The 26,345-nt window shown below is 52.6% G+C and overlaps 1 protein-coding gene across 3 annotated transcripts in view; it reads left to right on the forward strand.

Moving 5' to 3' along the window:
• Positions 1-26,345, forward strand: part of ETS1 (ETS proto-oncogene 1, transcription factor) — an 83,924-nt gene that overhangs the window by 20,528 nt on the left and 37,051 nt on the right. Inside the window, exon 1 of one of the 3 annotated variants that reach the window (XM_069876520.1) lies at positions 14,017-14,192. The exons of the other annotated variants lie outside the window; for them this stretch is intronic. Coding sequence (XP_069732621.1) covers positions 14,123-14,192 — 70 coding nt within the window. The 5' untranslated portion in view covers positions 14,017-14,122. Of the gene's footprint in view, positions 1-14,016; positions 14,193-26,345 lie in introns of those variants that run through there. 3 annotated transcript variants of the gene reach the window in all.

The raw sequence follows: 26,345 nt of genomic DNA on the forward strand, positions 1-26,345 counted from the left end.
CCAGAGACCTCTGATCCCCACTAAAGACAGGATTCCTCTTTCAGGGTTTGTTCTCCCCTCACAACACTCCACGGGCAGGTGAGGATTCAAGGCCAGATCCAGCCTTAAACCCCCAGAGCTGGCTCGGCGAGCCTGCGGGAGAACAGGGTTGGCTTCAACCCGCTCGGTGGGAACGCTGCCACTGATCTTCGTGATGGAGGGGGTGGGTGTGCGCACACCAAAAAACAATATAATAAAGTTCATGACGGGACTTCCCTTCCTGGAAAGGGAAACAAGGCCGCTGACATGGCATGTGCTGCATGAGCAGGGGCACGCGGGGTGTCAAAAACACTTACAGGTCTTTGTGCTTCCAATATACCAATGGGGTAGAGCAAAAGAAAATGCTCCACTGAAGAGGAGATTTGATTTCTAAGGAGAGCTGGCCCAAGCTACTGCTCCTTAACTCATCAGCAACTTTTTTTCAGGCATCAGAAATGCCTATTCCCCCTGATTTACGTGATTCACTCTCCACATCCCAGAGTTCACGGCAGGCCAGGCGCTTGGTTTGGTCAGACTGATGTCAGCGTTGAGGTAGAATGGGAAAAAAGGAGAAGATGCCCCAAGGGAGCCTGTTTGTGGAAAATGTCTAATATGGTCAGTTCTAGACGTCTTAGTGAAGAGCCTGCGCTCGGGAGATTTCAACCCAGTTCTGCAGGCTCAAGAGGCATGAATAATTATGAGAGGTGGTGATGGGAATAAAGTTGGCATCTCAGCCCTGCCCTGGACCAGCTCTTCGCCATGGTGCAGCCTTGGGTAGCTGCATCTGTGAGACATCTCCAGAGATGATCGGACCTTCTCTTCCTCTGCTTTGCATTTATTTACTGCCTAACCCCAAGAGACCAGATGCTTCCTTTGTCTGGCAGCTTTGGTTGTGTTTCTATCTAGGCAAACAGCTACTACATAAAAGTAGTAGCAGTTTCCCTTGCTTTGCAGTAATCAAAATGACAGGATAACAAAGCAACCCAGTCGCCTGCTTTGCCTTCCACTTGTGCTAAGTTCCAGGCTGGGTATCAGTTCCATCCCCTATCTAGATCAAATACGGCTTTTTGACATTTCTCCTTGTTGCTGCCAAAAGTGATGGATTGTTCTGTGGAAATCATCAATATTTCGTCAAAACGAAATCCAAACATTTCCAGCCAAAACTCAGCATTTTCTGGTGCTGGCTGTGTTGATGCAAAAACAAATCTCTGTGGGAAACTCCAGCATGGCAAGAAAACAGAGAATTAAGTTGGACTGCTCTGCAGAATCCTTCTCCTGGCTCTGTGACTCAGATGTGGCTTAGGGGCAGCGAGGCAGAGGGTGGTTGAACCCAAGAGCTTAATCTGGACCACTGCTGTGTTTATTTAGACCACATCAGTGTAAACAGACGTGCTCTGTTGACCTGCATGAGGAGCCTGGTCTGTAGTTTGTGCCACAAAGTACGTGTGCGCAGTAAGTACCGATCCTCGCTCCCTGATTTCCAACATCAAGATGTGATGTTCCATTAGAGCAGCAGCTTCAAACGAAGGGACCTCATTTTTAAGGTTTCATCCATCTGCTCTTCCCTTGCTGCATGTCGCCCTGTCTTCCTTCCCTCCACATTTATGCCTAGTAAGGTTGTCAGTCTGTCCCTGTTTAGTGTAGCAGATCATAGAATCATAGAATCACCAGGTTGGAAGAGACCCACTGGATCATCAAGTCCAACCATTCCTATCAAACACTAAACCATGTCCCTCAGCGCCTTGTCCACCCGTCCCTTAAACCCCTCCAGGGAAGGTGACTCAACCCCCTCCCTGGGCAGCCTCTGCTGTGCCCAATAACCTTTTCTGTGAAAAATTTTTTCCTAATGTTCAGCCTAATCCTCCCCTGGTGGAGCTTGAGGCCATTCCCTCTCGTCCTGTCCCCTGTCCCTTGGGAGAAGAGCCCAGCTCCCTCCTCTCCACAACCTCCTTTCAGGGAGTTGGAGAGAGCAATGAGGTCTCCCCTCAGCCTCCTCTTCTCCAGGCTAAACACCCCCAGCTCTCTCAGCCGTTCCTCATAAGGCCTGTTCTCCAGCCCCCTCACCAGCTTCGTTGCTCTTCTCTGGACTCTCTACAGAGCCTCAACATCCTTCTTGTGGTGAGGGGCCCAGAACTGAACACAGGATTCAAGGAGCGGTCTCACCAGGGCCGAGTACAGAGGGAGAAGAACCTCCCTGGACCTGCTGGTCACGCCGTGTCTGATCCAAGCCAAGATGCCATTGGCCTTCTTGGCCACCTGGGCACACTGCTGGCTCATGTTCAGTCGCTGTCAACCAACACCCCCAGGTCCCTCTCCTCCAGGCAGCTTTCTAGACAGACTTCTCCTAGTCTGGAGCTGCTCAGGGTTGTTGTGCCCCAAGTGCAGGACCCGGCGCTTGGCCTTGTTAAACCTCATTCCATTGGTCTCAGCCCAGCGGTCCAGACTGTTCAGATCCATTTGCAGAACCTCCCTACCCTCCAGCAGGTACTTCCATGACCATCCACCATCCCAAATCCCTCCCCGGGGACCTCGCAGCACTGCAGTCAGCAGCTCCAGCGGCACCGGCCCGCGGTGGGAGGACTTTCCGCTCCACACCCACCTGAGATGGAAAGGTCTTATTAGGGCTCTCCCACGCTTGCCAAGTGCATCCCAGCACTCCCCTCCCCGTCACTGCTGCTCCTCACTTCATTAGCATCGGAGATGTTTATAAATGGAAGAGATAATATTTTTCGTTTCCAGTTTGGGTTTCCAGGGCAGCCACTTTCTAAAGGACTTAGGAAGTTTAGAGAAGACGAGGTTATATAAACGATTTCCCCCCCCACCCCGGGCTCTTATTAATCAAGTGGCTTGTGGAGCCATTCCCATAGCTTTGGGATCGAGGGCGCTGGCTGGGTGAGGGGAGGCAGACAGTTAGCACAGGATGTCTTTTTCTTGGCTCTTACCCTTTTTTGGTATGTTTGTGATGAATGAAGCAGTCAGACCTGGCTGCTGGGACTTCAAAGCAGCCGGAGATAGGTTGCTCCTAGGTTACATTCAAACTGTGGTTTGGGCTTGACTCTTGTACCGGCCCCTTGCAGGCCTTTGAGTGAGTCATGTGGCATCTTCTAATGATGATTCATAGAATCATAGAATCGTAGAATCACTAGGTTGGAAAAGACCCACCGGATCATCGAGTCCAACCACTCCCATCAATCACTAAACCATGTCCCTCAGCAGCTCATCCACCCATTTTTTAAACACCTCCAGGGTTGATAAGTCCCTGTAAAATGTCATTATTTGATGTAAAGGGTTTGCATCGCCTGTGTGCAGGGTTCATGTGGCTCCAGTGGCAATGTGCAATGAGTTGATCCATGTGCCTTTGCACTCAAACCCTATGGACGTACATACACACATGCTAATTAATATTTCCTCACAAGCCCTGATGCACTTCTAAACCTTCCCAGCATTTTCCAACCCAGGCTTCAAGAGTGGCTGCTACTCAGGATGGCTGCAAGCAGCACGGGCAGCCGATGGTTTGGAACACAGGAGCGAGTTTCATGTCAGCGTCCCTCTATTCCCACCAGAATGAAACCAAGCTCTGCCTCCTCCTCCTTCATGTCCTTCCTCCCTCTCTCTCCCACTGTGAGAGCCGAGGAATGGGGTCTTTCGGCTTTCCTCAGGTGGAAAGAGCTCTGGCTGCTGCTGCAGGTCCAGCTGTTTCAAGCCTGGAGCCAAAGGTCCACAGGAAATATGCTCATTAGTCTGTTGACCCACCTCCCCAGTTTTCCAGCCATGCTTTCTCAGTGTGAAAATAATGATTTAAATAGCCAAGGATGGAAAATAATGATTTAAAGGGGGCAAAGGGAATATTTGCAACTCTTGCTGACTGTAGACTTGGCAGAAAAAAAGTGTATTTCTTCCGGGTCTGGGGACCACGTTGAGAAAAAGTATTGAACGCGTAGAGCGATTTAGCAGTTTGAGGCTGTTGTGTGAGGCCACGCACTTGTGGAGCTGCAAAGGTAGCTCATCCCGAAGAGGTGGAATGGGCTGATGGAAAGAAACTCCACTTGTGGTGTTTGGCTTGAGTAGGTGTCAGCTGGGCATTGCTTTAGAGCCCTGTTGGCCTCTCCCAGGAGATGGGTTGTGATGTCCCCTGGTCTCATGGCTCAGGACACTTCAAACACCCTGCAGTGCCTGGGGTATGGACTGAATGGCTTTTCTTCACTCACCAGAACCAGCATTCAGATTGGAAGGGGACTCCAAGCTCTAGAAATGAATTTTTTTTCTTCTCAATGGTGATTCTAAAACACCAATTGGCCTTCTTAGATAAAAAAGGCAGATTCATTTCAGTGCACCCTCACCTGAGACCTCCCCTTCCCCAGAAACCTCCGCAGAGACGGGAACTAACTAGGTGCAATGGAGATTTGTTAACAGATTACTTTAAACTGACATTTTTTCCCCCCATTTTGAAATTTCTTCCCATTTTGAAAGTGCAAAAGTGGACAGATTTAGCTCAGGTTGGATGACACACTATTTTCCTTGTTTATTTTCTTTTCTCTGTTTCAGCCCAATGAAAAGTGTGTGTAAAAGCCCCAAACTGGTTTGCATCAACCAGGAATATATTTAGAAAAAATATTTATGTTCTTTTTTTCCCTCTGACTATGAGCAAAGCACAAAAAAAAGAATAAATCAGCAGTTCATTCCCCACTTTTACTGCAGGCGGGGGGAAGTGGACAGGGAAGAGAAGCAATTTGTGTGCTGAACCCCTTGTAAATGAGGATCGCTGTTCAACAGCTTTCTGAAGATAATTAAACCCTGTGATAACTGGCGATGATGAGGATGGCTATGGATGCCTGACCACGCTCCCACTGGAGTCCAAAGCTCCTGCTGCCCAGCTGTCTCTTCCCCATTGACACCAGCAAGGATTTAGGACCTGGACGCACTAATCAGGAGACCTTCGTGGGGAGAGAGGCGTGTTATTTAATTAGCTTTACAATGGACCGACTGGGAGGCACGTGGTGGCTCTAATGGAAGGAGATAGATGTCCTTTTAGCTGGGCTAATTGTTAGGAAAGAGCAGAGTCTTTGTTCAGCCCCAGCATGTGGCCTGTGATCTCTCAGAGCCCAGGGGCTGCCCGCTTATAATTTTAGACAGATCTATTCAAGCCTGCTCTGTAGCTCAGGAGGAACAAGACGGGCATTGTTGGAGAGCCAGCATTGCCGTCCAAGAAAACCACCCCGAAAAACCCAAACACGTGTAGAGCGGAATATTTCTCTCTCATTTTATTCACTGTTGGTCTGGGTTGCCAAGCGGAGACAATTGCAAGTGAGGAGGTTTCCGAAGCTGGGCGAGGGCTTTTCCACTTTGTAGCACTCAGGCAGGCGAATCCTTCATCCCAGAGGTGGTGACACGAGTGGAAGGTGTGGTGACACGAGTGGAAGGTGTGTTTCCACCAGCAGAACACGTCTGGAGCAGGGAGCTCTAGGGCTCCAATTGCTAGTGAGGTTCTCATCCTGTAATTCTCAATGCTGTGGGCACGGTGTACATGGGGTGATGGTGCCCATCACCAAATTATCCCACAGACTAGCTGTATGCATCTGTCATCTCACGATCATGGTGGGACAGTGGTTTGGGTTGAAGGGAAGGGCTCTTGATCAGGGAGTGCAGGAGGAGGGTAGAAGTGGTGGCTGCCCCATCCCTGGAGGTGTTCAAGGCCAGGTTGGATGGGGCTTGGAGCCCCTGATCCAGTGGGAGGTGTCCCTGTCCGTGGCAGGGGGTGGAACTGGATGAGCTTTAAGGTTCTTTCTGACCCAAACTGTTCCATGACCCTGTGATCAGTGTCTGTGCCTCTGCGAGTCCTGTGCAACAAGGGATGGGAATCCCAGTTCTTTTTCCTGCGCTGTCCTCCAAAGCCTCTTTCCAGTGAATCTCCATTCTGTGAGCTTTTCCTTTAGAACTGCCAGGCTGATGCCCCCAGCCCCTTGTGAAGAAAGGGGTGTCGGAGCAGACGTTTGTAAGAGGCCAGTCTTACAGAGGTGACTAGAGGGTGACTACCTCACCTTCCCTGGAGGTGTTTAAGGGACGGGTGGATGAGGTGCTGAGGGACATGGTTTAGTGATTGATGGGAATGGTTGGACTCAATGATCTGATGGGTCTCTTCCAACCTGGTGATTCTATGATTCTATTAAATCAGTGCAGTAACCTCTGTCGGCCAAGACCGATGAATGCCAAGGGTGAAGTCGCAAGTAGAGACGTGTTGCTTAAGTCTAAGCTGTCTTCAGTTGTCTCTTCTGTGAAGGAGGATGCCCAAGAGACCTGGCCAAAGGCAGGAAGTCCTGCAGGTGGGGTTTGCGTGTGCTCAGAGTAATTGTGAATATCAAGAGTTAAAAAGCAAAAATGCTTAGGTTCTATTTACCAAGAACTCAGTGCTGTTACTTGAGGAGGAGAGGGAAAATGTACCAAGAGCAAACAGCACTGCAGAACGGCTTACGAGGATTTTCCATCCAGCCAGTTCTTCCAGCAGGGTAACAAGTGAGTGACAGCACCCCCCGCCAACGAAACTCAAGGCAGAATCACATTGCTCGAGCCCAGATTAGCTAATCAAGTTATGAATCAGCATGGGACTGCTGGGAAACCAATAGCAGGAGGCACTTGAAGATGCTCCAGCAGCTTGCGGCGCTGTTGATTGAGGTACCTATGGCATGTGGATGGGCACAGCCGCGCGGGGATGTGTGTGCGCTGGAGTCCTGACGCCTAGCTGGCCACAAAGATGCTTTTGTGAGCCATCTCTGCTGGGAAGTTAATGAGAGCAGGAGTCTGGGAGGCTTGGAGGCGGCGAGGCTCGGAGGCGGCGAGGCTCGGAGGCGGCTTCCTCTGCTCGAGCCTGGAGGGCAATCAGAGGACGGCATTGTGGAAGGGCTGAGCTGGGGCCTGAAGGCTGCATCTCGACAGCGTGAACAGAAACTCGCTTTTAAACGCAGAGGACGGGGACTCTCCATGACTCCAGCCCCATGGCGTGGAGCAGCCAGAATGACCCTTTACAGAAAGGGTCATTGGGCACTGGAACAGGCTGCCCAGGGGGGTGGTTGAGTCACCTTCCCTGGAGGTGTTTAAGGCACAGGTGGATGAGGTGCTGAGGGACATGGTTTAGTGTTTGGTAGGAACGGTTGGACTCGGTGATCCGGTGGGTCTCTTCCAACCTGGTTATTCTGTGATTCTGTGATTCTGTGACCCCGGAGGCCACAGCCATCTGGGTCACAGAGGAGCCAACGCTTTCGTGATGGTTGTCACAAAACCTTTCCATGCCTGCTTAGCCAGAAAGGGGAGGCTGTAGTCACCAAGGCTACTCCAGTCTCCTTTTACCAGCATACAACAACTCACTCAAACGCTTCCCAGCTTTTACGGTGCTTGAAAGAACTTCTCGTATCATTTTAAATTCCAGGAAAGGTATCTCCCTGGGGACCGTTCATGGCAGCTGCTGGCTCTTTCCTCTCATTGCAGCGGGCCACCTCCCCACCCAGAGCCACCTCCCTGCTCTTTCCTTTCTTAGATCGGAGCTTGCTGCTCTTTCCAACAATGTCCCCCTTGCGATAAATTCTTTCAAGTCTCCATTTCTCCTTGGAATTGCTTGGCTCGTTTCCCCCCCCACCCCCTACAAACTTCCCCTTTGCTCCTGCTTTTTACCTCATGCCCTGTGGTTACTGTTTACTCGAGAAAACATCAAACTGAAGCCCGGACCGCTTGCAGTCATTAAAAATCCCATGGCAGTTTTGGGAAAGGCTCCAATCTGGCTAATTACGTTCTGCCATAAATATCCCCCTGCAGTTTTAATTGGATATGGTGTTCTTCATTTCCTGACCTAACAGCCGGGTGGTGTTGCTCCACGTCGTTACGTAGCTGTTGTATTTCACCCCAGAGGTGGCTGCTTTTGGTAGCTACGGCGCTAGGAAAAGCTCCTTCTCCAGATCACCAGAAACACCAGTGAGGCTGAGTGGGTAAATCCGAGAAAGAGGAGAAGCTGTCCCAGCCCCACAACATCTGGAGGAGAGCCAGGAGCTGCAAAAGGGCTGTGACAGGAGCAAAGGCGAAGAGCCCAGCTGGGAGAGGTCGTGGAAGAGCAGTCCAAGGAAATCATAGCAAAGGCTCTGGTGTCCTAATAGCTTTCCTTGATGCTAAATGAATAATTATTATTATTCTTTTAAACCAAGGTTAGTCAACATCCCTGGGAACAATGTGGCATTACTGCCCATCCTTTCTTTGTTCCAGCTGTTGAAAAACAGGCTGCGTTGAGGACGCAGGGCAGATGGTTATCTCCTGTACGGCAAAATCTCCTGGCTATACTAATGGCAGGAGGGCTGTTCTCCGCAGCTCAGCATCCTCCCTCGACAGGAGAGAGCCTGGATAGATATTAATGTTGAGTAACGACAAAATGGAAGAGGAGGGTGAGACTTGGAAGTGGAAAGATTTTTTTTCTAAAGCCTGTAAGCAGCAAATAGGAACCAGTTGCTGAGGCGAAGTCATGTCTGGCAGGTCTTGGACTCCAAATGGTCACATCCCAGCTGAAGAAACTAATCAATGGATTCCTTCCATGCCTTCTGCGAACACTGAGCCATTGAGCGGCTCAGCTGGAGTTCAGAGCCAGGGCTTTCATGTTGCAGGCTCTGAAGTGAACACAAATTAAGGCGGCTGCTAGGACGGAGTTGAGTTTGAAGGAGAGATTCAGCTGCCCTGGGAGGAAATCTCTGTCCACAGCCTCTGTGGTTTTTTCCTCCACTTTGGAGTTTTTTGCCCCAGTGCTGCTTTTGGAAGTGTTTCTGGTTTCCCTGCACTTAGGGGCTGCTGTTTATCGCATGAGCAAAGCGGAAGAGAAGTTGGGGGGGCTTGGGGAGGGATGAGACAGGGGAGTAGAGGAGCTCAGAACTTCCCCGCAGCCACGCTGCATCGAGCTGTGGTTTAGTGTCATCAGCTTTGCAGGATCCAGGATGAGCCGGGATGCCAAGAGCATGTGGAGCTTTCCTAATAAAAAACACACAAGCTGTGAGAAAGACCTTTATTAGAGCTTTTGTACTGGCCCAGAAGAGAAGGAGCCCCATTACAGGTGCGCTGGAGCTCAGCCAGTCTTTAGGACCGCAATGTTTGCAGCAGAGGCCGAGCCAAATGCATCGTCCTGTGGGAGCGAGGATAAAGCACAGACACCGCAGGGGCAGCCGCTGCCTCCTCTGCTGCTGCTTTTTAATCCCACCGGCAGCTCCATCCGGGACCATCCCTGCTCACGAAAACCTTCTCTGTGGTGTCAACAGCCCATCCCCACCAGCATCCTCACCTCACACCTCCTCTTTGCTTTCAGCCTGGGGATTGTGGTTTGCTGCAGGAGGCTGCACTTGCTCCGAGCAGGGGGGATTATTGAGCATCGCCGAATCGCGGGGGGAACGCTTGGGTCATTTCAATCCAGTTGGGACTGCAGGTGCTTTCTGATGGCTTCATCGCCGTGGCCAAGAGCCTGCAGCCAGCTGCATAAACCATGTCACCCACCCTGCCCCGTGCCAGCGCACACACTCTCCCACACTCAGCCCGCTGCAGGATCGCAGCCTGAGCACACTGAGAGAAGTGTAGGAAGGAAATATTGTCAGGTTGTGATACCTGCATCAGGTTTCTCTTCCCAAGCCCGCTCTGGAAGGGGTCAGGAAGAAAGGCAGCTCTTTCTCCCAGACCTCCTTTTGATTTTCATAGAATCATAGAACGATTTGGGTTGGAAGGGACCTCAAAGCCCATCCAGTCCCACCCCCAGCCATGGGCAGGGACACCTCCCACTGGATCAGGGGCTCCAAGCCCCATCCAGCCTGGCCTTGAACACCTCCAGGGATGAGGCAGCCACCCCTGCTCTGGGCAACCTGGGCCAGGGCCTCCCCACCCTCATTGTGAAGAAATTCTTCCTTATGTCTAGTCTACATCTTCCCCCTTCCATTTAAAACTATCCCCCTTGTGCTATCACTCTATGCCCTTGTAAAAAGTCCCCTTCCCTCCCCCTCCCGCTTGCCCTGCCTTTCCTGGAGACCTTTTAAGTACTAGAAGCTGCTCTAAGGTCTCCTTGTAGCCTTCTCTTCCCCAGGCTGAACAACCCCAACTCTCTCAGCCTGTCCTTGTACAGGAGATGCTCCAGTCCTAGCGTCATCTCCATTGCCTTCTCTGGACCCGTTCCAACAGTTCCATCTCCTTATGCTGAGGATTCCAGAAGTGGACACAGGAGTCCAGGTGGGGTCTCACAAGAGCAGATTTTCAACTGGAAACTTTTTGCTGAATCTTCTCTCTATAGTTGCTTCCTTCAATCCTTGCTGTCCATCTTGTATGGGGAAGAGGGGAAAGAAACCTGGAACAAAAGGTAGATGCAAGCACATTATTCTATATGGGGTAAATTGCATCCTGTATGGTATCTGTATGGTAAATTGTATCCTTACAGCCCCCCTCATTCAGATTTCCAGGTTCATTCCTGTGGTGGGTTTCAAGCTAAGGAGTCACCACCTGAGGTTTCAAACCTTGTGCCCCACCTGAGCACAGCTCAGTTTCTCCAAAACACGCAGGAATTATCAGAGGGAAGTTATATATTGATCACACAGCATATTGCCGCCGCTGCAGGAATAGGTTGCCCATCTCTGAGCTTGCAAGTCAATCGGCAAGGAGACTGCCTGTAAAATTGGAAATGTGAGTGTTTGTCAATGAGTGAGGCGCCTGAAAGATGAAGTTTGGGCTGGAGCTAACTGCCTCCCCGCTTTGCTAGCCCTCAAACTTCCTGCTGGCTTCATCTTGAGCTCTGTGCCTGGGTGAAACCAGCTGCTCGTGCAGGTCAGAATCAGGCTCTCCGTATCTGGCCCTGGCACCTCACAGCTTCTTTTAGTTACATGAACTTTCCTTCTATAAATACACCTTAGGTAACTGAGAAAGGCACTGCTGAAGAAGCTAGCAGTGGTCCTGAGCTGTAATGTTTGCGTCTGCAGCTGATCTTTCAGTGGTTTTGAAGGTTTCAGTGGTGGCTGCGAGCAGGACCCTGGTTCATCCATGGGTTGACAGGCAGCCTTGGACCTAGCTTGTGTGACTGCTCTCTCCTGCCTGTTACAGCTGGGATGCTCATTTCAGCCCAGCTTCCATCAGAGCATCCTGGGCTCTGCCAGCAAGTCAGAGACTGTTAAGACTTTCGGAGTGAGAGAACCACAAAAGCTAGTTGCTAATGACTTATTTTTTTAAAAACACTTATACCGGTAAATTGACATCTGTGAGTCATAATCTCCCTCCTGCTCTGCCGTTTGTGGTCTGAAGTTTGTGCTACTTAAATATAATAAAACACATTTCATGTGAAAAACCATGTTCTTCTGTTAACTTCATGCCATGCTGGCATGATACTCATCTTGCATCTTCAAGGTGCTTTTTATCCAGCCACTTCCCAAACCGTTTTGGCATCCCACCTGTATGAAGCACATCCTGAACAACATCCCTGGCTGTCACCCATCGCCACAGGACCGAGCCCTGACTGTACCCACACTTTCAAATGGGTTCATGGGTGGGAGTAGCCCATGAGTGGGCAGCAATGCTGGTGATGCAAGCGTCAGGAGGTGATGTGAGCGTGAAAGGCAGTTGCTCATGTTGAGACAGGCAGGGTGAAGGCAACTGGCCTGGTTTCAAGAGATACCAGTTTTCAGCAGACCACTGCAGCTCCAGCTCGGGGCTGTGTGCAGGCAGTGGCGTTTTCCCCTGCTAAAACTCCAGGTCCCTTTTGCCCTTTGTGTTTTGGGCCGTGGCAGAGGTGCAGCAGCATCAAACTTTGCGCTGGATGTGATGAGACCCCCTTTTCACCACACTGTATCCCGCACCACCCCGCACCCCCATCACCCATCAACCCTCATCCCCCTGTATTCTCCATCACACTGCATCCCCCATCACCCTATATCCCTCAATTCCTTTGCACTTCCCATCCCCCTGCATCCTCCATCACCCTCCATCATCCCTCATTCCCTTTGGATATCCCATCCCCTTGCACTCCTCATCACCCCAAATCCCTATCATCCCGCAACCCTTTCCCTCTACCCCTGAACCACCATGTACCTCCATCTTCCTGCACCCCCATCCCCCTGCATCCCTCCTCACTCCCAATCCCCCTATTCCTCCTGCATCCCCAACCCCCATCACCCCCTTATCCCCATGCATTCCCCATCATCCTGCACCCTCAAACTCCTGCACCCTACTGCCCTGCACTCCCCATCACCCCCTCTCCTCCCATGCCCTTATTCCCCTGGCATCCCCTGTGCCTCTGCACCCCCATCACCCCACACTCCCTATCCCCCTGGACCCCCCCCATTCCGTATCCCCCTGCACCTCCACCCTCCCATACCCTTAGCCCCCCACATTCCCCATCCCCCCAATCCCCTCTGCCCACTATCACCCCTCATTCCCCCCTATGCCCCATCACCCCATATCTGCCTTCCCCCCAATCCTCAACCCCCTGCACCTCCAACCCTCCATCCCCTCTGCCCCCAATCCCCCATATCTCCCGCATCCCCTCTGCTCTCCACCCCTGCCCCTCATCTCCCCCATCCCTTGCCCCCATCTCCCCCATCACCCCCATTCCCCGCACCTTCATCCCCTTTGTCCCCCATCCCCTGCCCCCATCACCCCCATTCCCTCTGCCCTGCAATCCTCCCCATCTCCCCCAAGCCCTCTGCCCCCCAATCCCCCTCATCCCCTCTGCCCCAACCTCGCCCATCCCTCCATCTTCCCCATCTCCCCACCCGCCCCCCAATTCCCCCTATCTCCCCACCCGCCCCCCAATTCACCCTATCTCCCCCACCCCCTGCCCCCATCTCCCCACCCCCTCTGCCCCCAATCCCATCTCCTCCACCCCTTCTGCCCCCAACCCCCCCATTTCCCCCATCCTCTCTGCCCCATCACCCCCCAATCCTCCCTATCTCCCCTAACTCCTCTGCCCCCCATCCCCTCTGCCCCCCAATCCTCCCTATCTCCCCCACACTCTTTCCTCCATCTCCCCCATATCCTCTGCCCCCCAATCCCCCATCTCCTCTGCCCTCCAATCCTCCCCATCACCTCCCCCATCTCCTCTGCCCCCCATCTCCCCCATCTCCTCTGCCCCCCAATCCTCTTCATCATCTCCCCCTCAATCCCCTCCATCTCTTCCATCCTCTCTGCCCCACAATCCCCCCCATTTCCCCCTCAATGCCCCTAATCCCATCTCCCCATCCCCTCTGCCCCCCAATCCTCTTCATCATCTCCCCCCCAATCCCCTCCATCCTCTCTGCCCCCCAATCCCCCCATTTCCCCCAATCCCTCTTCCCACAAACCTCTCCTATTATCCCCAACCCCCCCATCTCCCCCATCCCCTCTGACCCCCAATCCCCCCACCTCCCCCTCAATGTCCCCAATCCTATCTCCCCCACCCCCTCTGCCCCCCAATCCTCCCTATCTCCCCCACACCCTCTTTCCCCCATCTCCCCCATCTCCTCTGCCCCCTAATCCCCTATCTCCCCCATCCCCTCTGCCCCTCAATCCCCCCTATCTCCCCCTCAATGCCCCCATCTCCTCTGCCCCCCAATCCCCCCACCTCCCCCTCAATGCCCCCAATCCTATCTCCCCCACCCCCTCTGCCCCTCAATCCCCCCTATCTCCCCCTCAATGCCCCCCAACCCCTCAATGCCCCCCAATCCCCCATCCCCCCCATCCCCTCTGCCCCCAATCCCCCCTATCTCCCCCTCAATGCCCCCCAACCCCTCTGCCCCCCATCTCCCCCACCCCCTGCCCCCATCTCCCCTCTGTGCCCCATCCCCTATCCCCCCCATCCCCCCCCATCTCCCCCCCCCTCCCCCCGCCCCCCCCGCTCCCCCGTTCCCGGCGCCGCCCCGGGGCGGCTCAGCTCGTCCCTCCCGCCGCTGTCAGGCCGGGGCGGCCCCGCCCTCCCCTCACGGCTCAGCCCGGGCCGGGCCGGCGGGCGAGGAGGAGCGGGGCTGAGCGGAGCGGGAGAGGGGAACGGGGTGGCAGGAAGGCGAGAGGAGGAGGAGGACGTGAAGGAGAAAGAGGAGGTGAAGGCTTCCCGGGGCGCCCCGCGGGGCTCAGCGTCCGCCGCACCATGAAGGCGGCGGTGGATCTGACCATCATCAAGACGGAGAAGGTGGACATGGAGCTCTTCCCGTCCCCCGGTGAGCGCCCTGCCCGCTCTTGTCCCTCTTTTTTTTCTCTCTCCGGTCCTTGCGGGTTGGTTTTTTTTTGGTTTTTGTTTTTTTTTTTTTTTTCGGGAGATGAAGCGCAGCCCCGAGCGGCGCCGCCCGGCTCTGCCCGCAGCCAACTTCCCGAGCGCTTCCCAGACTTTGCAGCCCCCACACTCTCCACCCCTTCTCCTCTTCTCTTCCCGTGTTCCCCATCGCCCCGCATCCCCCGGCTCCCCACACCCCCGTCACCCCTCATTCCCCATCACCCCCATCCTCCCTTACTCTGCATTCCCCAGCATCACAAACCCCCTGCACCCCATCACCCCTATCCCCCCATCACCCCTATCCCCCCATCACCCCCATCCCCCCCATCACCCTCGTCCTCCCCATCACCCCCATCCTCCCCTAGGCTCGTCCCCCTGCATTCCTCATCATCCCACCCTCCCCAAACCCCTCCATCCTCATCCCCTTGCACCCCCCATCACCCCCATCCTCCCATACCCTCATCCCCCTGCGGCCCCCATCATACCCCCCCCCAAATCCTACATCCCCATCCCCTTGCATCCCCTTCCCCTTGGACCCCCATCACTCCCATCCTCTTGTTCCCTCGTCCCCCTGCATTCCCCATCATCCCACCCCCTCAAAACCCTGCATCCCCATCCTCCCGTACCCTCATCCCCCATCGTCCCACACCCCCATTCCCCATCACCCCCATTCCCCATCACCCCCATCCTCTCGTACCCTCAGCCCCCTGCATTCCCCATCATCCCACCCCCAAAACCCTCTATCCTCATCCCCTTGCACCCCTATCCTCTCGTACCCTCATCCCCCTGCGTTCCCCATCATCCCACCCCCCCAAAACCCTTTATCCTCATCCCCTTGCACCCTCATCACCCCCATTCCCCATCACCCCCATCCTCCCTTACCCTCGCCCCCCTCCCCCCAGCCTCCTCTCCCCCTGGCAGGGATGCGGGCAGCACTTCCAGCCGGGAGGCAGGAGGGATGCGCTCGGGGTTCCGAGCTCTCCGGAGCATCCCGACCCTTTCCCGAGGGGATGAGCCGGCAGCCCTGTCCAGCTCCCCTCTGGGATGCTCGTTCCCCCCATCCCGCGGTGCAAATGCGTGTTCTGAGCCCTCCCAGTATTTAGGAAACAAAACTCTAGCGGTGCCTCCTCTGGATTTGCCGGCTGCTTTGATTTTTTTTTCTTTTTTTTTCCCCTCCTCTCTGGAGCTGGGGAAATGGGTGGAGGAAGGAGCTATCAGGGCGGCTACAAACGCGTTAATGAAACGAGGCGTGCGGGGTTTTTTTGTTGTTGTAGCGCTAAGTTCAGCAGCTGCTGGCTGTGGGTAACCAGGAGTTGAGCTTTTACCATCTCAAGGGCTGTTGTTCACATACTGCTGACCCCAGCCGCTCCGCTGCCTTCCTCAGCTGAGAGAGGATGGGGAAAAAACTTTTTTTTGCTTGCAAGAGAGAGCAAATCGAGTCCTGTTGCTTCACTTCTCCCTGCTGTGGGTCCCACTAAGTGGAGGCTGGTTGGATTTTGCTGCAGAAAAATCGTATTAAAGGTGGAGTTGTGCATTTCTTTGCCAGTTATCTAGGAGACACAGAAGGGGGGCTGAGCTCCTGCTGATTTATCCTCCTGATATGATTTTAGGGAAATAAACTGACAGCTGAGTGCAAGAGGGGCTGGAGCAGCACAAGGTTTGGACTTAAAATAGGTGCTTGTGTGGGAACAGCTTGTGTGCAGGGAGCTCCAGTAAGTCAGTCAGTGGGATGCAGGGAGAGTGGCTTTGGTGTGAACCATCTTTCCGCTCCCCCTGCACGTAGAGGACCTGTTTGTTGGTTATAGATATTGTATTTTGGTGCTCTGTGCCTCTGACAGCAAGGCTGAGCCTGGCTTTCAGGTGTGGGCTTGGAAAAGGACCAGCCTTCAATACTCAGTAAGGATGCTGAGGGTGATTTTCTAAAGCACCCATGCAGGTTAAATCATAGAATCATAGAATCACCAGGTTGGAAAAGACCCACCAGGTCATCGAGTCCAACCATAATGAGAGGCTCAAGTGGAATCGAGGACTTGTTTGTGCCTATTTCCTAAAGCTTTGTTTAAAAGAGCATTTGGAAACTCATTCTTGCGCTTCAGATCGCGACAGCCGTGTATTTGCTCACTGGGATAAAAAATGGGAATGGAGGAAGCACCTGGCCGCTCAGGCAGGGCTGGGGGGATGTTGGGTTTGTTTTTCAGTTCAGACCAAAGTATCTGTTCAAGTTTACACCCTCTGGCATGGGTGGGAGCACAGAGACTGTGTTGTTGAGGTGTTTGAGCATTGGAGCATTTAATTGCCTTCTGCCTGAAGTGGGGTCTTCTCTCCATGGAAGCTCTTTTGCAGCGGGTGTCAGCCGCCGATTTTTAGAGTTGACTCAAAGTTTAAACTTTGTCAGGAAGAGCACTGAGAAACAAACCCCAAAAAGGTAAAAAAGACCCGACTCCCTGTCAACTTCAGCTGCGGTCGCTTCTGTTTTGGTGTGTTATTGTCAGCCAAAAAGGTCACTGTTGTCAATTAGCTGGTTTAACCTCATTTCCCCTTGAACTTCTTAGAGAATGCTGAAGCTTTCTTGCTTGGTTGGATTGATGTTGAGAGGGGGAGTGTGGGTGCTACTCGTTTATGTTTGGGGGATCCAGCGATGCCCTGTGTAGGGGACATAACTTTTCTGTACTCTTTGCTGGTTGGGGCTGCGTCTGAGGACTTCACTGCTCCCTGGTTCAGACTTTGGTCTCCTGAATGTGCCACCAAATGTGCCCATCACCCTTCTTTTCAAAATGAGCATCAGCCTCGCTGGGGAGGAGTCCAGCTCCGTATTCCTTTACATGTCAGCAAGCAGCAAAGTATCTGTAGGGTTAACCTTATGCAGGAAAAGCCGTTACAGGCTTAGGTTTTCAATTGTGCAAGGTGTTTAATGTGCCAGGTGCTTGATGCCCTGTAAAAGTGCAGAGATGCATTGGCCCCTCAGTATCATCCCCTTCCCACGCCCCTGAAATTAAACCCTGCTCCAACCCACACGTGCGGGCAGCCTCCTCGGGTAACGGTGAGGTGGGATTTGTAGCGTGTCCAAAAGGTTTAAAAATAACCTGGAAGGGATGCAGAGTTGTACAAAGCTTTCAAAGCCAAGTTCCCTCCTGCTGTTGCCAGCAAGAATGTGTGAGTGAGATGCACAGGTCAGAAGCCAAAAAACCACGGTGATGGGCTTCTCCTTTCTTGTACGAGTTGTATCTGCGTGAGTTTTCTTTATGGGGGTCTGACAGAGTGGGTGCAATCACTTTTGGTTGCAGATCTATGACTGATTCACCAGTGGATTGGTGGGATCGAGTTTACTGGCTTTTATCCAGACAGTAAAAACCCAAACCATGCGAAAATCAGCCCTAATGGGAATTTAACCTTGCGACTGGCAAATGCTGCCCTCCGCAATTCAATTCGTTTCCTCCAGTTCTGTTTGCTCTCTGCGGTCAGGGTTAGAAGCAGCTCTGCAACTCTTGATGGAAGCTGGCGGTGTTTAATTGCGACTCTCAAATACTGAGAGATAACGGCATTATCTGGTGAAGCTGCTGCCTTGCAGCATCCCCCAAGGGATCCCACAGCCCAGGGCGTCCCACGAGGGATCCCACAGCCCAAGGCGTCCCACAAGGTATGGTAGGAGGACTCTCACGGCAGGCGGTGATGTTGGGCAGCATGGGTGAGGCACCCCCGTCCTCCTCCATCCACTCCCCATCTTGCTTCCTTTCTCTGGAGATGTGGTATGGACGCAGTGGTGGGTTTGTTGCTGCTTGGCATAAAAGAGGAATTGGCTTGTGCACGTGCAACATAGAAATCCTGACTGCTGGGGGATGGAAGGACCCCACGTTTCACCGCTTCCCATGTGTACCCTGAGGACAGCTGGCTGACAGACGTGTTGTTTCCATTGGCCTGTGCGTGGGTGGCATCCCAGGGGTGTATTTTTATCAGGCAAGAGTCTTTCCCTCTGTTTAGGGCTTGGGACAAACTCAGGTCAGGGCTGAAGCAAGATTTCTCCTCCTGTGGTTTCTGCAGGGTATGGGGAAGCAGCCAGCTTCTCCAGAGTGTTCTGATGCAGGACCTGCCTGAATCAGCCTCTTCCCCTTCCCATAGCCAGGTCAATTTTTGCTTTTAATCCTTTGCTTTCTCTTTCAATGCAGGCAAATAAGGGATTTTGCATCTTCTAGCAAGTGTAGAACCTCCTCCAGAGTGCTTTGCTGCAGGGAAATGGCAAAGCGCTTTGTGAGTCTGAATGCATCTTCATCATGGTTTTAGGATGGGATCCTTCTTATCGAGGGAGGGCAAGTTTCCAACCATACCTTCACTCTCAGGTCTCTGCAGAGTGCGGTCTCAGCAGGATCATCCCATGCAAGGGAGTTTGCTGAGCTGGTTGTAGGACGCAGGGACTTGGAACACCTCTTCCAGAAAGGAAGGTTTGATCCTGCATTATCCTTGCACAGCACTCAGGCTCCAGTTTGGTCCCTACGGCACCGTCAGCCCCTGGGTGACCCAGTTTCCCCGCTGTTGCTAAAAAATTGCTCTTGGTGGTAGGTTGTGTGGCCACGTTTTTGCGTGTGGGATGAAACCCAGCAGCAGAACACCAGCATTTTGTTCTGTTTCGAGATGTTCTCTGTCCCTTCCTCTGTGTGAGCTGGACTGGAAGAGCGTGTACCTGTCCTCACTGGTGGAATGTGCACACACAAATTTCCTCTGTGTTTGCTTGGGAGCCCAGCAAAGCCTGGGGAAAGGAAACAAGCTCTGAGAGGTGATTTCAGGGATGCGGAGAGTTGCATCCCACGTTAAGAGCAAAGGTGAGAGCTCTGCTTTGGCCTGGATTGTTCTGTGTGGGCTGGAATCATCAGCCAACAAGGGTGAGAGTCTAATAAATGGAGGGCTTGGGGCACCTCTGGCATTTTCGGTGCTGATTGCCTGTGGAGGAGGTGAGAATTTGAACTGAAAAAGAGCAATTATCATTCTATGCACTCACAAAATGCCCATTACTGTGGTATCCAGCTAGGATGGGGGAATGATAGTTACAGGGAGGGAGGGGGCTGTCTGCACCTGGCTGCCACCAGCTCCAGCTTCTTTAGTGCCAGCTCTTGTCTGCTTAAGGGGCAAAGCTGTGAAAAGGGGTGGAAAAGCAGCTTCATGGACCTTTCCTTCAGGGATCCATGGACTAAAGCACGTTTTTAACCTGGGAACGAGGAGTGAGATTTCCAGGGAGGGGGAGCAAAGCCCCTTCCTTCTACTTTTTCATCATGAACCCCCCCCAGCATGTCACAACTGTGTAATTACAGTGTTGTTACACGAAGTGGCCGCTAATTTGCCATGTAATTACAGCGTGCCATGCTTTGATAGGCCTTATAAAATGAAGGGATAACACAGCCTCATGCTGGAATGCTGCACGTTCTCTCCAAAGAGAGATGACGAGCTCATCGGATGCAATCCCGCTCTCCCAAATCCACAGCAGATTGCTGGCAGGCAGCAAGGAGCTGGGAGCGTGTGCTCTCTCCAGGTGGGACTGTGTGACATGCTGAGTTGTACCAGGAAAGTGGCTATTGAGTGCCTAGCTGTGAAAAAGCAGGGTCTGCATCTTTCTGAATGTAGGATCCTTGCTGGGGGTGCATGGGGATGGGGTTCAGGCTGTGAAGGTTGTGCTGTGGTTTGACCCTGGGATTCTAGTTTGTTGCTGGAGGTAGGATGGAAGGTGGCTTCATGTTCTTGCTCTTTGGGTGAGAGCAGATACATCTCAGGCACTCTGAATACATAGGTGTGGGTAAGACCACACTTTTGTCTGGTTTAGAGGTGTAAATGTTTAGATGTGTCATCCCAAATGGCTCTTTTCAGTTGTGGTTCCAATATCAACTGGGATTTTGGGGCAAGAAAGGAACAAATACAGGTGGATTTGTCCCAGACAAGGTAAGAGGGTGTTTGCCTTTTTTCATTGTCAGCTCATCCTTGCATAGGCATGAGGCAAACAAATTACGTCTTAGAAGAGCAAGTGTCTTTGCTGGAATGGATCTAAAGCTGCTGGTGTCTTCCAGGCTTGCAGATTTTGATGGAGAGAAGACCTGTGTTTAGTAGGATGATGCCAATGGCCTGATTGAAGTGAAGGAGGAGACAATGTTCCTTAACAGAGCGTTACAAGCCCCTGGAGCCAGGGACTGACTCTTCATTGCGCTGTGAGTTTGAGGATCCTCACAGAAACTGGGGTCTTCCTTTTGGGTGCAGGATTGTGCCTCTAGATGCTGAGACCTGAATCTCCAGATCTGCTTCTCAGCTGTGAGTTACAGGCCGGTTTGCAGCTTGTCCAAATCAGCGCAGCTCCACCGAGGCCAGGGATATACGCTCTGATCCACCATAAAGCCTCATCACTGCAGAAGCCAGTGGGACAAATCTGTAGCTGATATAAACTCCACAGCTGTCTCGCAGCCAAAAACTGGGCCTGCATCCCCCTTTTTTTTAACCCACGACATAGTTATGCATCTCAGCTCTTTTGTTCCTTTTCTGTGACTAAGCTGCTCACTGCCTATGTTTTTTGTTTTGTTTTTTTTTTTTTATTTCTTCCCTGCCTTCATTGTGTAGTTTATAATCTTCCAACTAGATACAGAAAAGAAGTTGTTTGCCTTGCTGGCGAAGAGGCTCTGGTTTCACTGGCCCGGCGCCATGCTTACATCTCCAGTCAAAATACTGCTGGTTAAACAATAAATATTTATTGATTCTCCTACAAGCTCCTACATTTTTCCCAGGTGCGGTGGAATTTGAGGGGGGAGCCGCTTGAGTTCTGCCCATCGCTAGATTGTGCGATGGCTCCAGAGATACTGAGAGGGTGACCCGCGTCGCGCTGGGTTCAAGTATTTGGTTTAGTATTTGATAGGAATGGTTGGACTCGATGATCCGATGGGTCTTTTCCAACCTGGTGATTCTATGATTCTAAGTGCTGCTCTACAGCTCTGCACGTCCCACACGTGGGTCAGCTCTCTCTGTCCATCCCAGTTTCCCCAGGTCGGAGGATTTGTGTGACTGCTGCAGCCTTTGGGGGTGATTATGTGAAAATGTGTAAATCCACAAGTGGTTTTGCCTCTCTAGAGGGGATACAGGGTTTGATGGTCCAGAGAGGTGGCAAAAAAACCCCAATTCAGGGTGGTTTCAGTTTGTCATTTGGTTGAAACACTCAGTCTTCGTATCTAGATCACAGACACCCACTGGTCTGAGCGCGTGTAACATTAACGGCTGTAAATGTTTGCATGCAAAGCCTGAGCTTCTGCAGGGCTGCGCGTGTTTAGATGGAGGCAAAGCTCTTGATGCTGGCATTCAGAAGTGCTCTGAGCTGTTCTCTTCCCTTCTCCAATGTGATAGAATAACTTTTGGTTTATTTAGCCCTGAATGAGAGGCAAACCTGGACCCCTGCACCGTTACTCGCCTCTTTCTCAACTGTGAGATGAACCTGCACATTTTTGGGTTGAGGTTTTTTTTTTCCGCTTGCTCTGAGACCTGCTTTGCTCTTCTGTCCCGTGAACATCATCAAGCCCTTGAGGCAATACCCATATGCACAGGACCCACTGGGCAGGCAATACTTTTTTCTCTATCACCTCCCCTGGCCTTGCTGACCATGCACAATTTTCTGGCATGCCTGGAATTGCTGTTGATGCTCCCTCCATCCAGTTCCTGGCCCTCTGCACCCTGCAGGTGGACCTGCTGTTTGCAAGATGCCAAGGTGCTGGTTGTGTTGGTGCAGTCCCACATCAGATTCCTGGAGCCACACAGGCTGTGGATTAATATAACCCACCCCAAAAATATTACTAATGCGAGGAAGAAAGAGCAGCTTGCTTTCCCAGCAAGGTAAATCCCCGTGTTTCTGTGGTTGCCTCTGCTTTGGGAATGAGAGCTGGAGAGCAGAGGTCATGGTGAGCCCTCAGCTATTTGCAGAGAGCTGGCGGCAGCCCTGGTTGTGGATTGGGATGTGCGAAGTTGCGGGGCTGTGTCTGCGTCTGAGCTGCTCTGGGGCTGTAATTCCCATCCCCACCATCTCATGGCTGGGCACAGCTGCAACCCCCTGCTCCAGCAACCCTCTGATTTCCAGCTTTTTTATGCCTGTTAAACCTTTCCTATTAAAGCCCGAAGTGGCAGAGACCTGCATCTTAGGTGGCTGGTGCAGAAAACCCTGAATTATTCTGACTGCAAGAAATGTCCCGTGGGCTGAGCCTCAGCATCCCCCAGCACCCTGGGTGGGTTTTGCTCTCCTGGAGGACATCGCTGTGGCCCAGGCAGGCGTAGGGAAGCTTGGCTGCTGAAGACCCTGTTGCTTGGCTGGCTGTGGAGCTGTAAGCTGGCTCCTAACCCCCAGCTCAGCGTTCAGAGCTTGTTAATGAACGAAATGCATTTTCTTACACGGAGGGGGATTTTAAATTGGCTCCACATGGATTATGTACGTTGTCGCACTTTCCCGGAGGGTGATGGCATGAGTAGGAATGTGGGTTTGATGAAAGAAGCCAGACACTGAGTCAAAAGCCGAGCGGCTCCCCTCCCCATACCCCTCTCCCCCCATCTCGTTTCAAATACTTGACGTGATTCCAAGGCATTCTTCAGATGGCTGGTGGGGAGCGAGGAGAAGCCAGCCAGTGGGACTTGGCTTTTTTAAACATGCAGCGTGCTTTTGGGTCCTCTGACCCCAAAAGATGTTGAAGAAAGGCTTGATCAAACCTGGCTTCAGGGGAAACTGAGGCACGATACCCCCATTACGCTGCAGCATAGACCTGGGGGCATCCCCGGCCTCTGCTTGTGGTGTTTAGCTTTTATCATCTGTATTAGGCTGCACTGCACCTCTCTGCCTCCTGTGCAGCACCAGGACCAATCTGCTCCTCGGGATTTCCAGTTTGGATGCATTGATTGACTCTGATTTGGGATGGAGCTAGACTGGGGGTGCGAACTGCTCAGTCCCACATCCCTCCAGGAGCCAAGTTCCTCGCACAGGAGGATGAGGGTTGCGTGTCCTCCTGGTGGCTGGAGTCCTGGGCTGGGATTTCCACTGGGATGCTGCCTCTCTTGGGATGTGCTTGATGTCTTCAGATGAAATCTGCTGCCTCAGGGAGAGCTGCTGCTGCTGTTGCAGTCGTTGAACCCCAGGAAGTGGAGCCAGACACTGGGAAGCACTTTGGGGCTTGTTTTCTGTTGCTTCCCCATCAGCACATCTATCACGATAATGTGGCTTTTTGACCCACACGAAAGTTTTAGGTTTTTTTAGGTGTCTGCATTTGTTTGTGCAAAACCACTTAATTTTGATCAGTGTTCTGGAAGCAGCAAAGGTTTTGGGTTTTTTTTTACCTTTTAGTTTTCACAAAATGTTTACTGAAACCTGAACCGTCAGAAGAAACAACTTGCAAAAGCTGAGTGCTCCATGCTTTTTCCACTAGCAAATTAAAAAAAGATGTAGTGGAACACGTGAAATTTGGGTCTTTTTTTTGGGTTTTTTTTTTGGTCTTTTTTTTACGCATTACTGTTAGAAGCAGTTTTAAAATACAATGCCAAGTGCTTTCTCTTTTAAAATGCTCAAGGCATGTTACCCAACTGCTCCTTCTCTCCAAACCACTTTGTGAGGTCAGTAGACGCAGTTCTTCATTTGCAGGCAGAGGTGGGGGGAAAATGTCATTTACTTGGTCCCCAGCATGAACCTGGCTGGTTATTTACAGCATTGCTCAGGGATCTGGTTTAGTAGAAGGCAGGTACGGTTGGACTCGATGATCTCAAAGGTCTTTTCCAACCCAACGATTCTATGATTGTGGCTCCCCAACCCTGTGGCTCCCTCAGGGTTTCCCGGACCCATCCTTCTGAAGGGATGGGGAGAAATTTGAGGATGATGTCAAAGGGCTCTCCTTGGTTCTGGGAAGCCTGATGCCACCGCGGTGCCGGGAAAGTTTTCCTTTCCAGCGTCAGCAGTGGCGTTTCGGAGCTGTCACGGTAGCTGTGGCCCAGCGGGGTGGTTCGTCGCTGGGGCTGCTTTCCATCCCTTTAAACAGCTCCAGATTTGAAGCTTGCAACTTGAAAGGCCCCGGCCGTGCGCCTGTTTTGCCTTCGAGCTGGATGACTCGCGCGTTCCTGCTTTCAAACGGCCGAGCCTCAGCAGCCGGGGCCATATGGATCCTGGAGAGGAACCTGGCTGCTCGTTGGACATCAAGAGGGCTCGGCAGAGAGCGGGGAGCTGCTCGTGCTCTCAGGCTGGACCAGCACCTCTGCCATGAGGAGAGGCTGAGAGAGCTGGGGTTGTGCAGCCTGGAGAAGAGAAGGCTCTGAGAAGACCTTAGAGCAGCTTCCAGGACTGGAAGGGGCTCCAGAAAAGCTGGGGAGGGGCTTTATTACAAGGTCATGGAGTGACAGGACAAGGGGGAATGGCTTTAAATTGGAGGGGGGAAGATTTAGATTAAACATTAGGAAGAAATTCTTCGTGCTGAGGTCATGAGGTTGCCCAGAGCAGTGGTAGCTGTCCCATGCCTGGAGGTGTTCAAGGGCAGGTTGGATGGGGCTTGGAGCCCCTGATCCAGTGGGAGGGCGGCTGGAACTGGATGGTCTTTGAGGTCCCTTCCAACCCAAACCATTCTATGATTCAGGCTGTGACCGAGGGCTGCATCTTCCTTGGCTTCCCTGGGAGTTTGCTGGCTGCCAGTCCCAAGCACTCATTGAAAGCTGGACTTCAGCCTAAAAAAATTGAAATAAATTTAAAAAAAAAAAAAGAATAAAGCTGGATGGGGGAGGGACCCAGATAAAAAGAATCAAAGTGAAGGGGAGGGAGAATGTGCCTTTAAACAGCTGTGTAACTGCGCTCGCTAATCCAGTGACTAACTCGCGTTGCAAAGCGGCAGCGATGCCGGCTGCCAAGGCAGGCTGCATCCCCAACCCGAGGCTGGAGGAGTCATCAGGTCCCCTCCCTCCTTTCATCCCACACCCTGCCTGGGCGCTATCCCCCCCCCAAGCCACCTCACCACTCCCCATGGCAATTTATTTACTCATCTGGAGGACACAGCCCCAGCGGTCTCTTGACTCAGCAGTCCGGGGCTGATGGGAGCTGCGGGAGCAAATTCCAGGCAAGAAATAATCTCATGACTTGTCTCGGAAAAGATTGCTCTGGAAAGATCCCCTTACGGTCACGGAGCGCTCTGTGCCCGCCCCTCCAGCAGAGCCTGACGAGGCTCCCGATTTCCCAACCTCAAGGAGCCAGGGCAACAAGCCAAGGCAACCCGGCGGGGGGAGTCATTGGATCTTTCTCCCTTGGAAAAAGAGGGATGGATTTGGAGACAAGAGGTGACACGAGGGTGCCTGGTGCCTGTCCCCACCCTGGGGCGCTGGGGTGTGGGGAAGTGGCTTGCCCAGAGCTTGGGGTTGTGTCGATGTTTGGGTCCTTCCTCCTTCTTCCTCAACTTCCCAGGGAGGGGTTTAAACCCTTCCTTCACCCTCAGGCAATGTCAGTTCTTCATCAGTGTTTTGCTCAACCAGCATTACCTTCAGCAGGGCTGGCACCGTGGGTGATGCGGGTTACAAATCCTATTTATGCCTTTTTCCCCTGTTGGCTTTTATCCATTCTACGCGTCTCTCCTGCCCTGCCTTGTTTTCCCCACCTCGTCTCCATCACTCTGGGTCCCGTTCCCCTCTTGAGTCCCGTTTCCCTCCACTTTGGGAGGTCTGGTCCCATCCCCAGTGCCTGCCCAAGGGCACATGGGATGAGGTGGGACTGGTCCAGGTTGGGAATTGAGTTGTCTTTGCAAACCTGCATGTTTCTGGGAGGAAGGCTGGCCCCATGGGCCCCCTCCTTTTCCACCAGGGTCAAGGCTTGTGAGTGCACAGCTCCTGGGACGGTGACCACTGGGACCTGTGGGTTCTGTATCCCTGGAAGGATGCCCCTCCACTCCAGAGGCCGTGCTGCTTTTTGAGATGAAGGTGCCTGGGGAGAGGAGCCAAAACCCCTGAGCCACCCATCTAGGACCCTGCCAAAGCTCCTCCGGGCTTGTTACAGTTGGTGGAGGATTCCCAGAGTTCTTAGCAAGGGCTCCGAGCTCCTGAGTCGCCAAATGACACCCCCTCTACCCCTTCCTCCATTTACGTCTCC

The sequence above is a fragment of the Phaenicophaeus curvirostris genome, chromosome 25 (genome assembly GCF_032191515.1).
Source record: "Phaenicophaeus curvirostris isolate KB17595 chromosome 25, BPBGC_Pcur_1.0, whole genome shotgun sequence".
NCBI classification, from domain to species: Eukaryota; Metazoa; Chordata; class Aves; order Cuculiformes; family Cuculidae; genus Phaenicophaeus; species Phaenicophaeus curvirostris.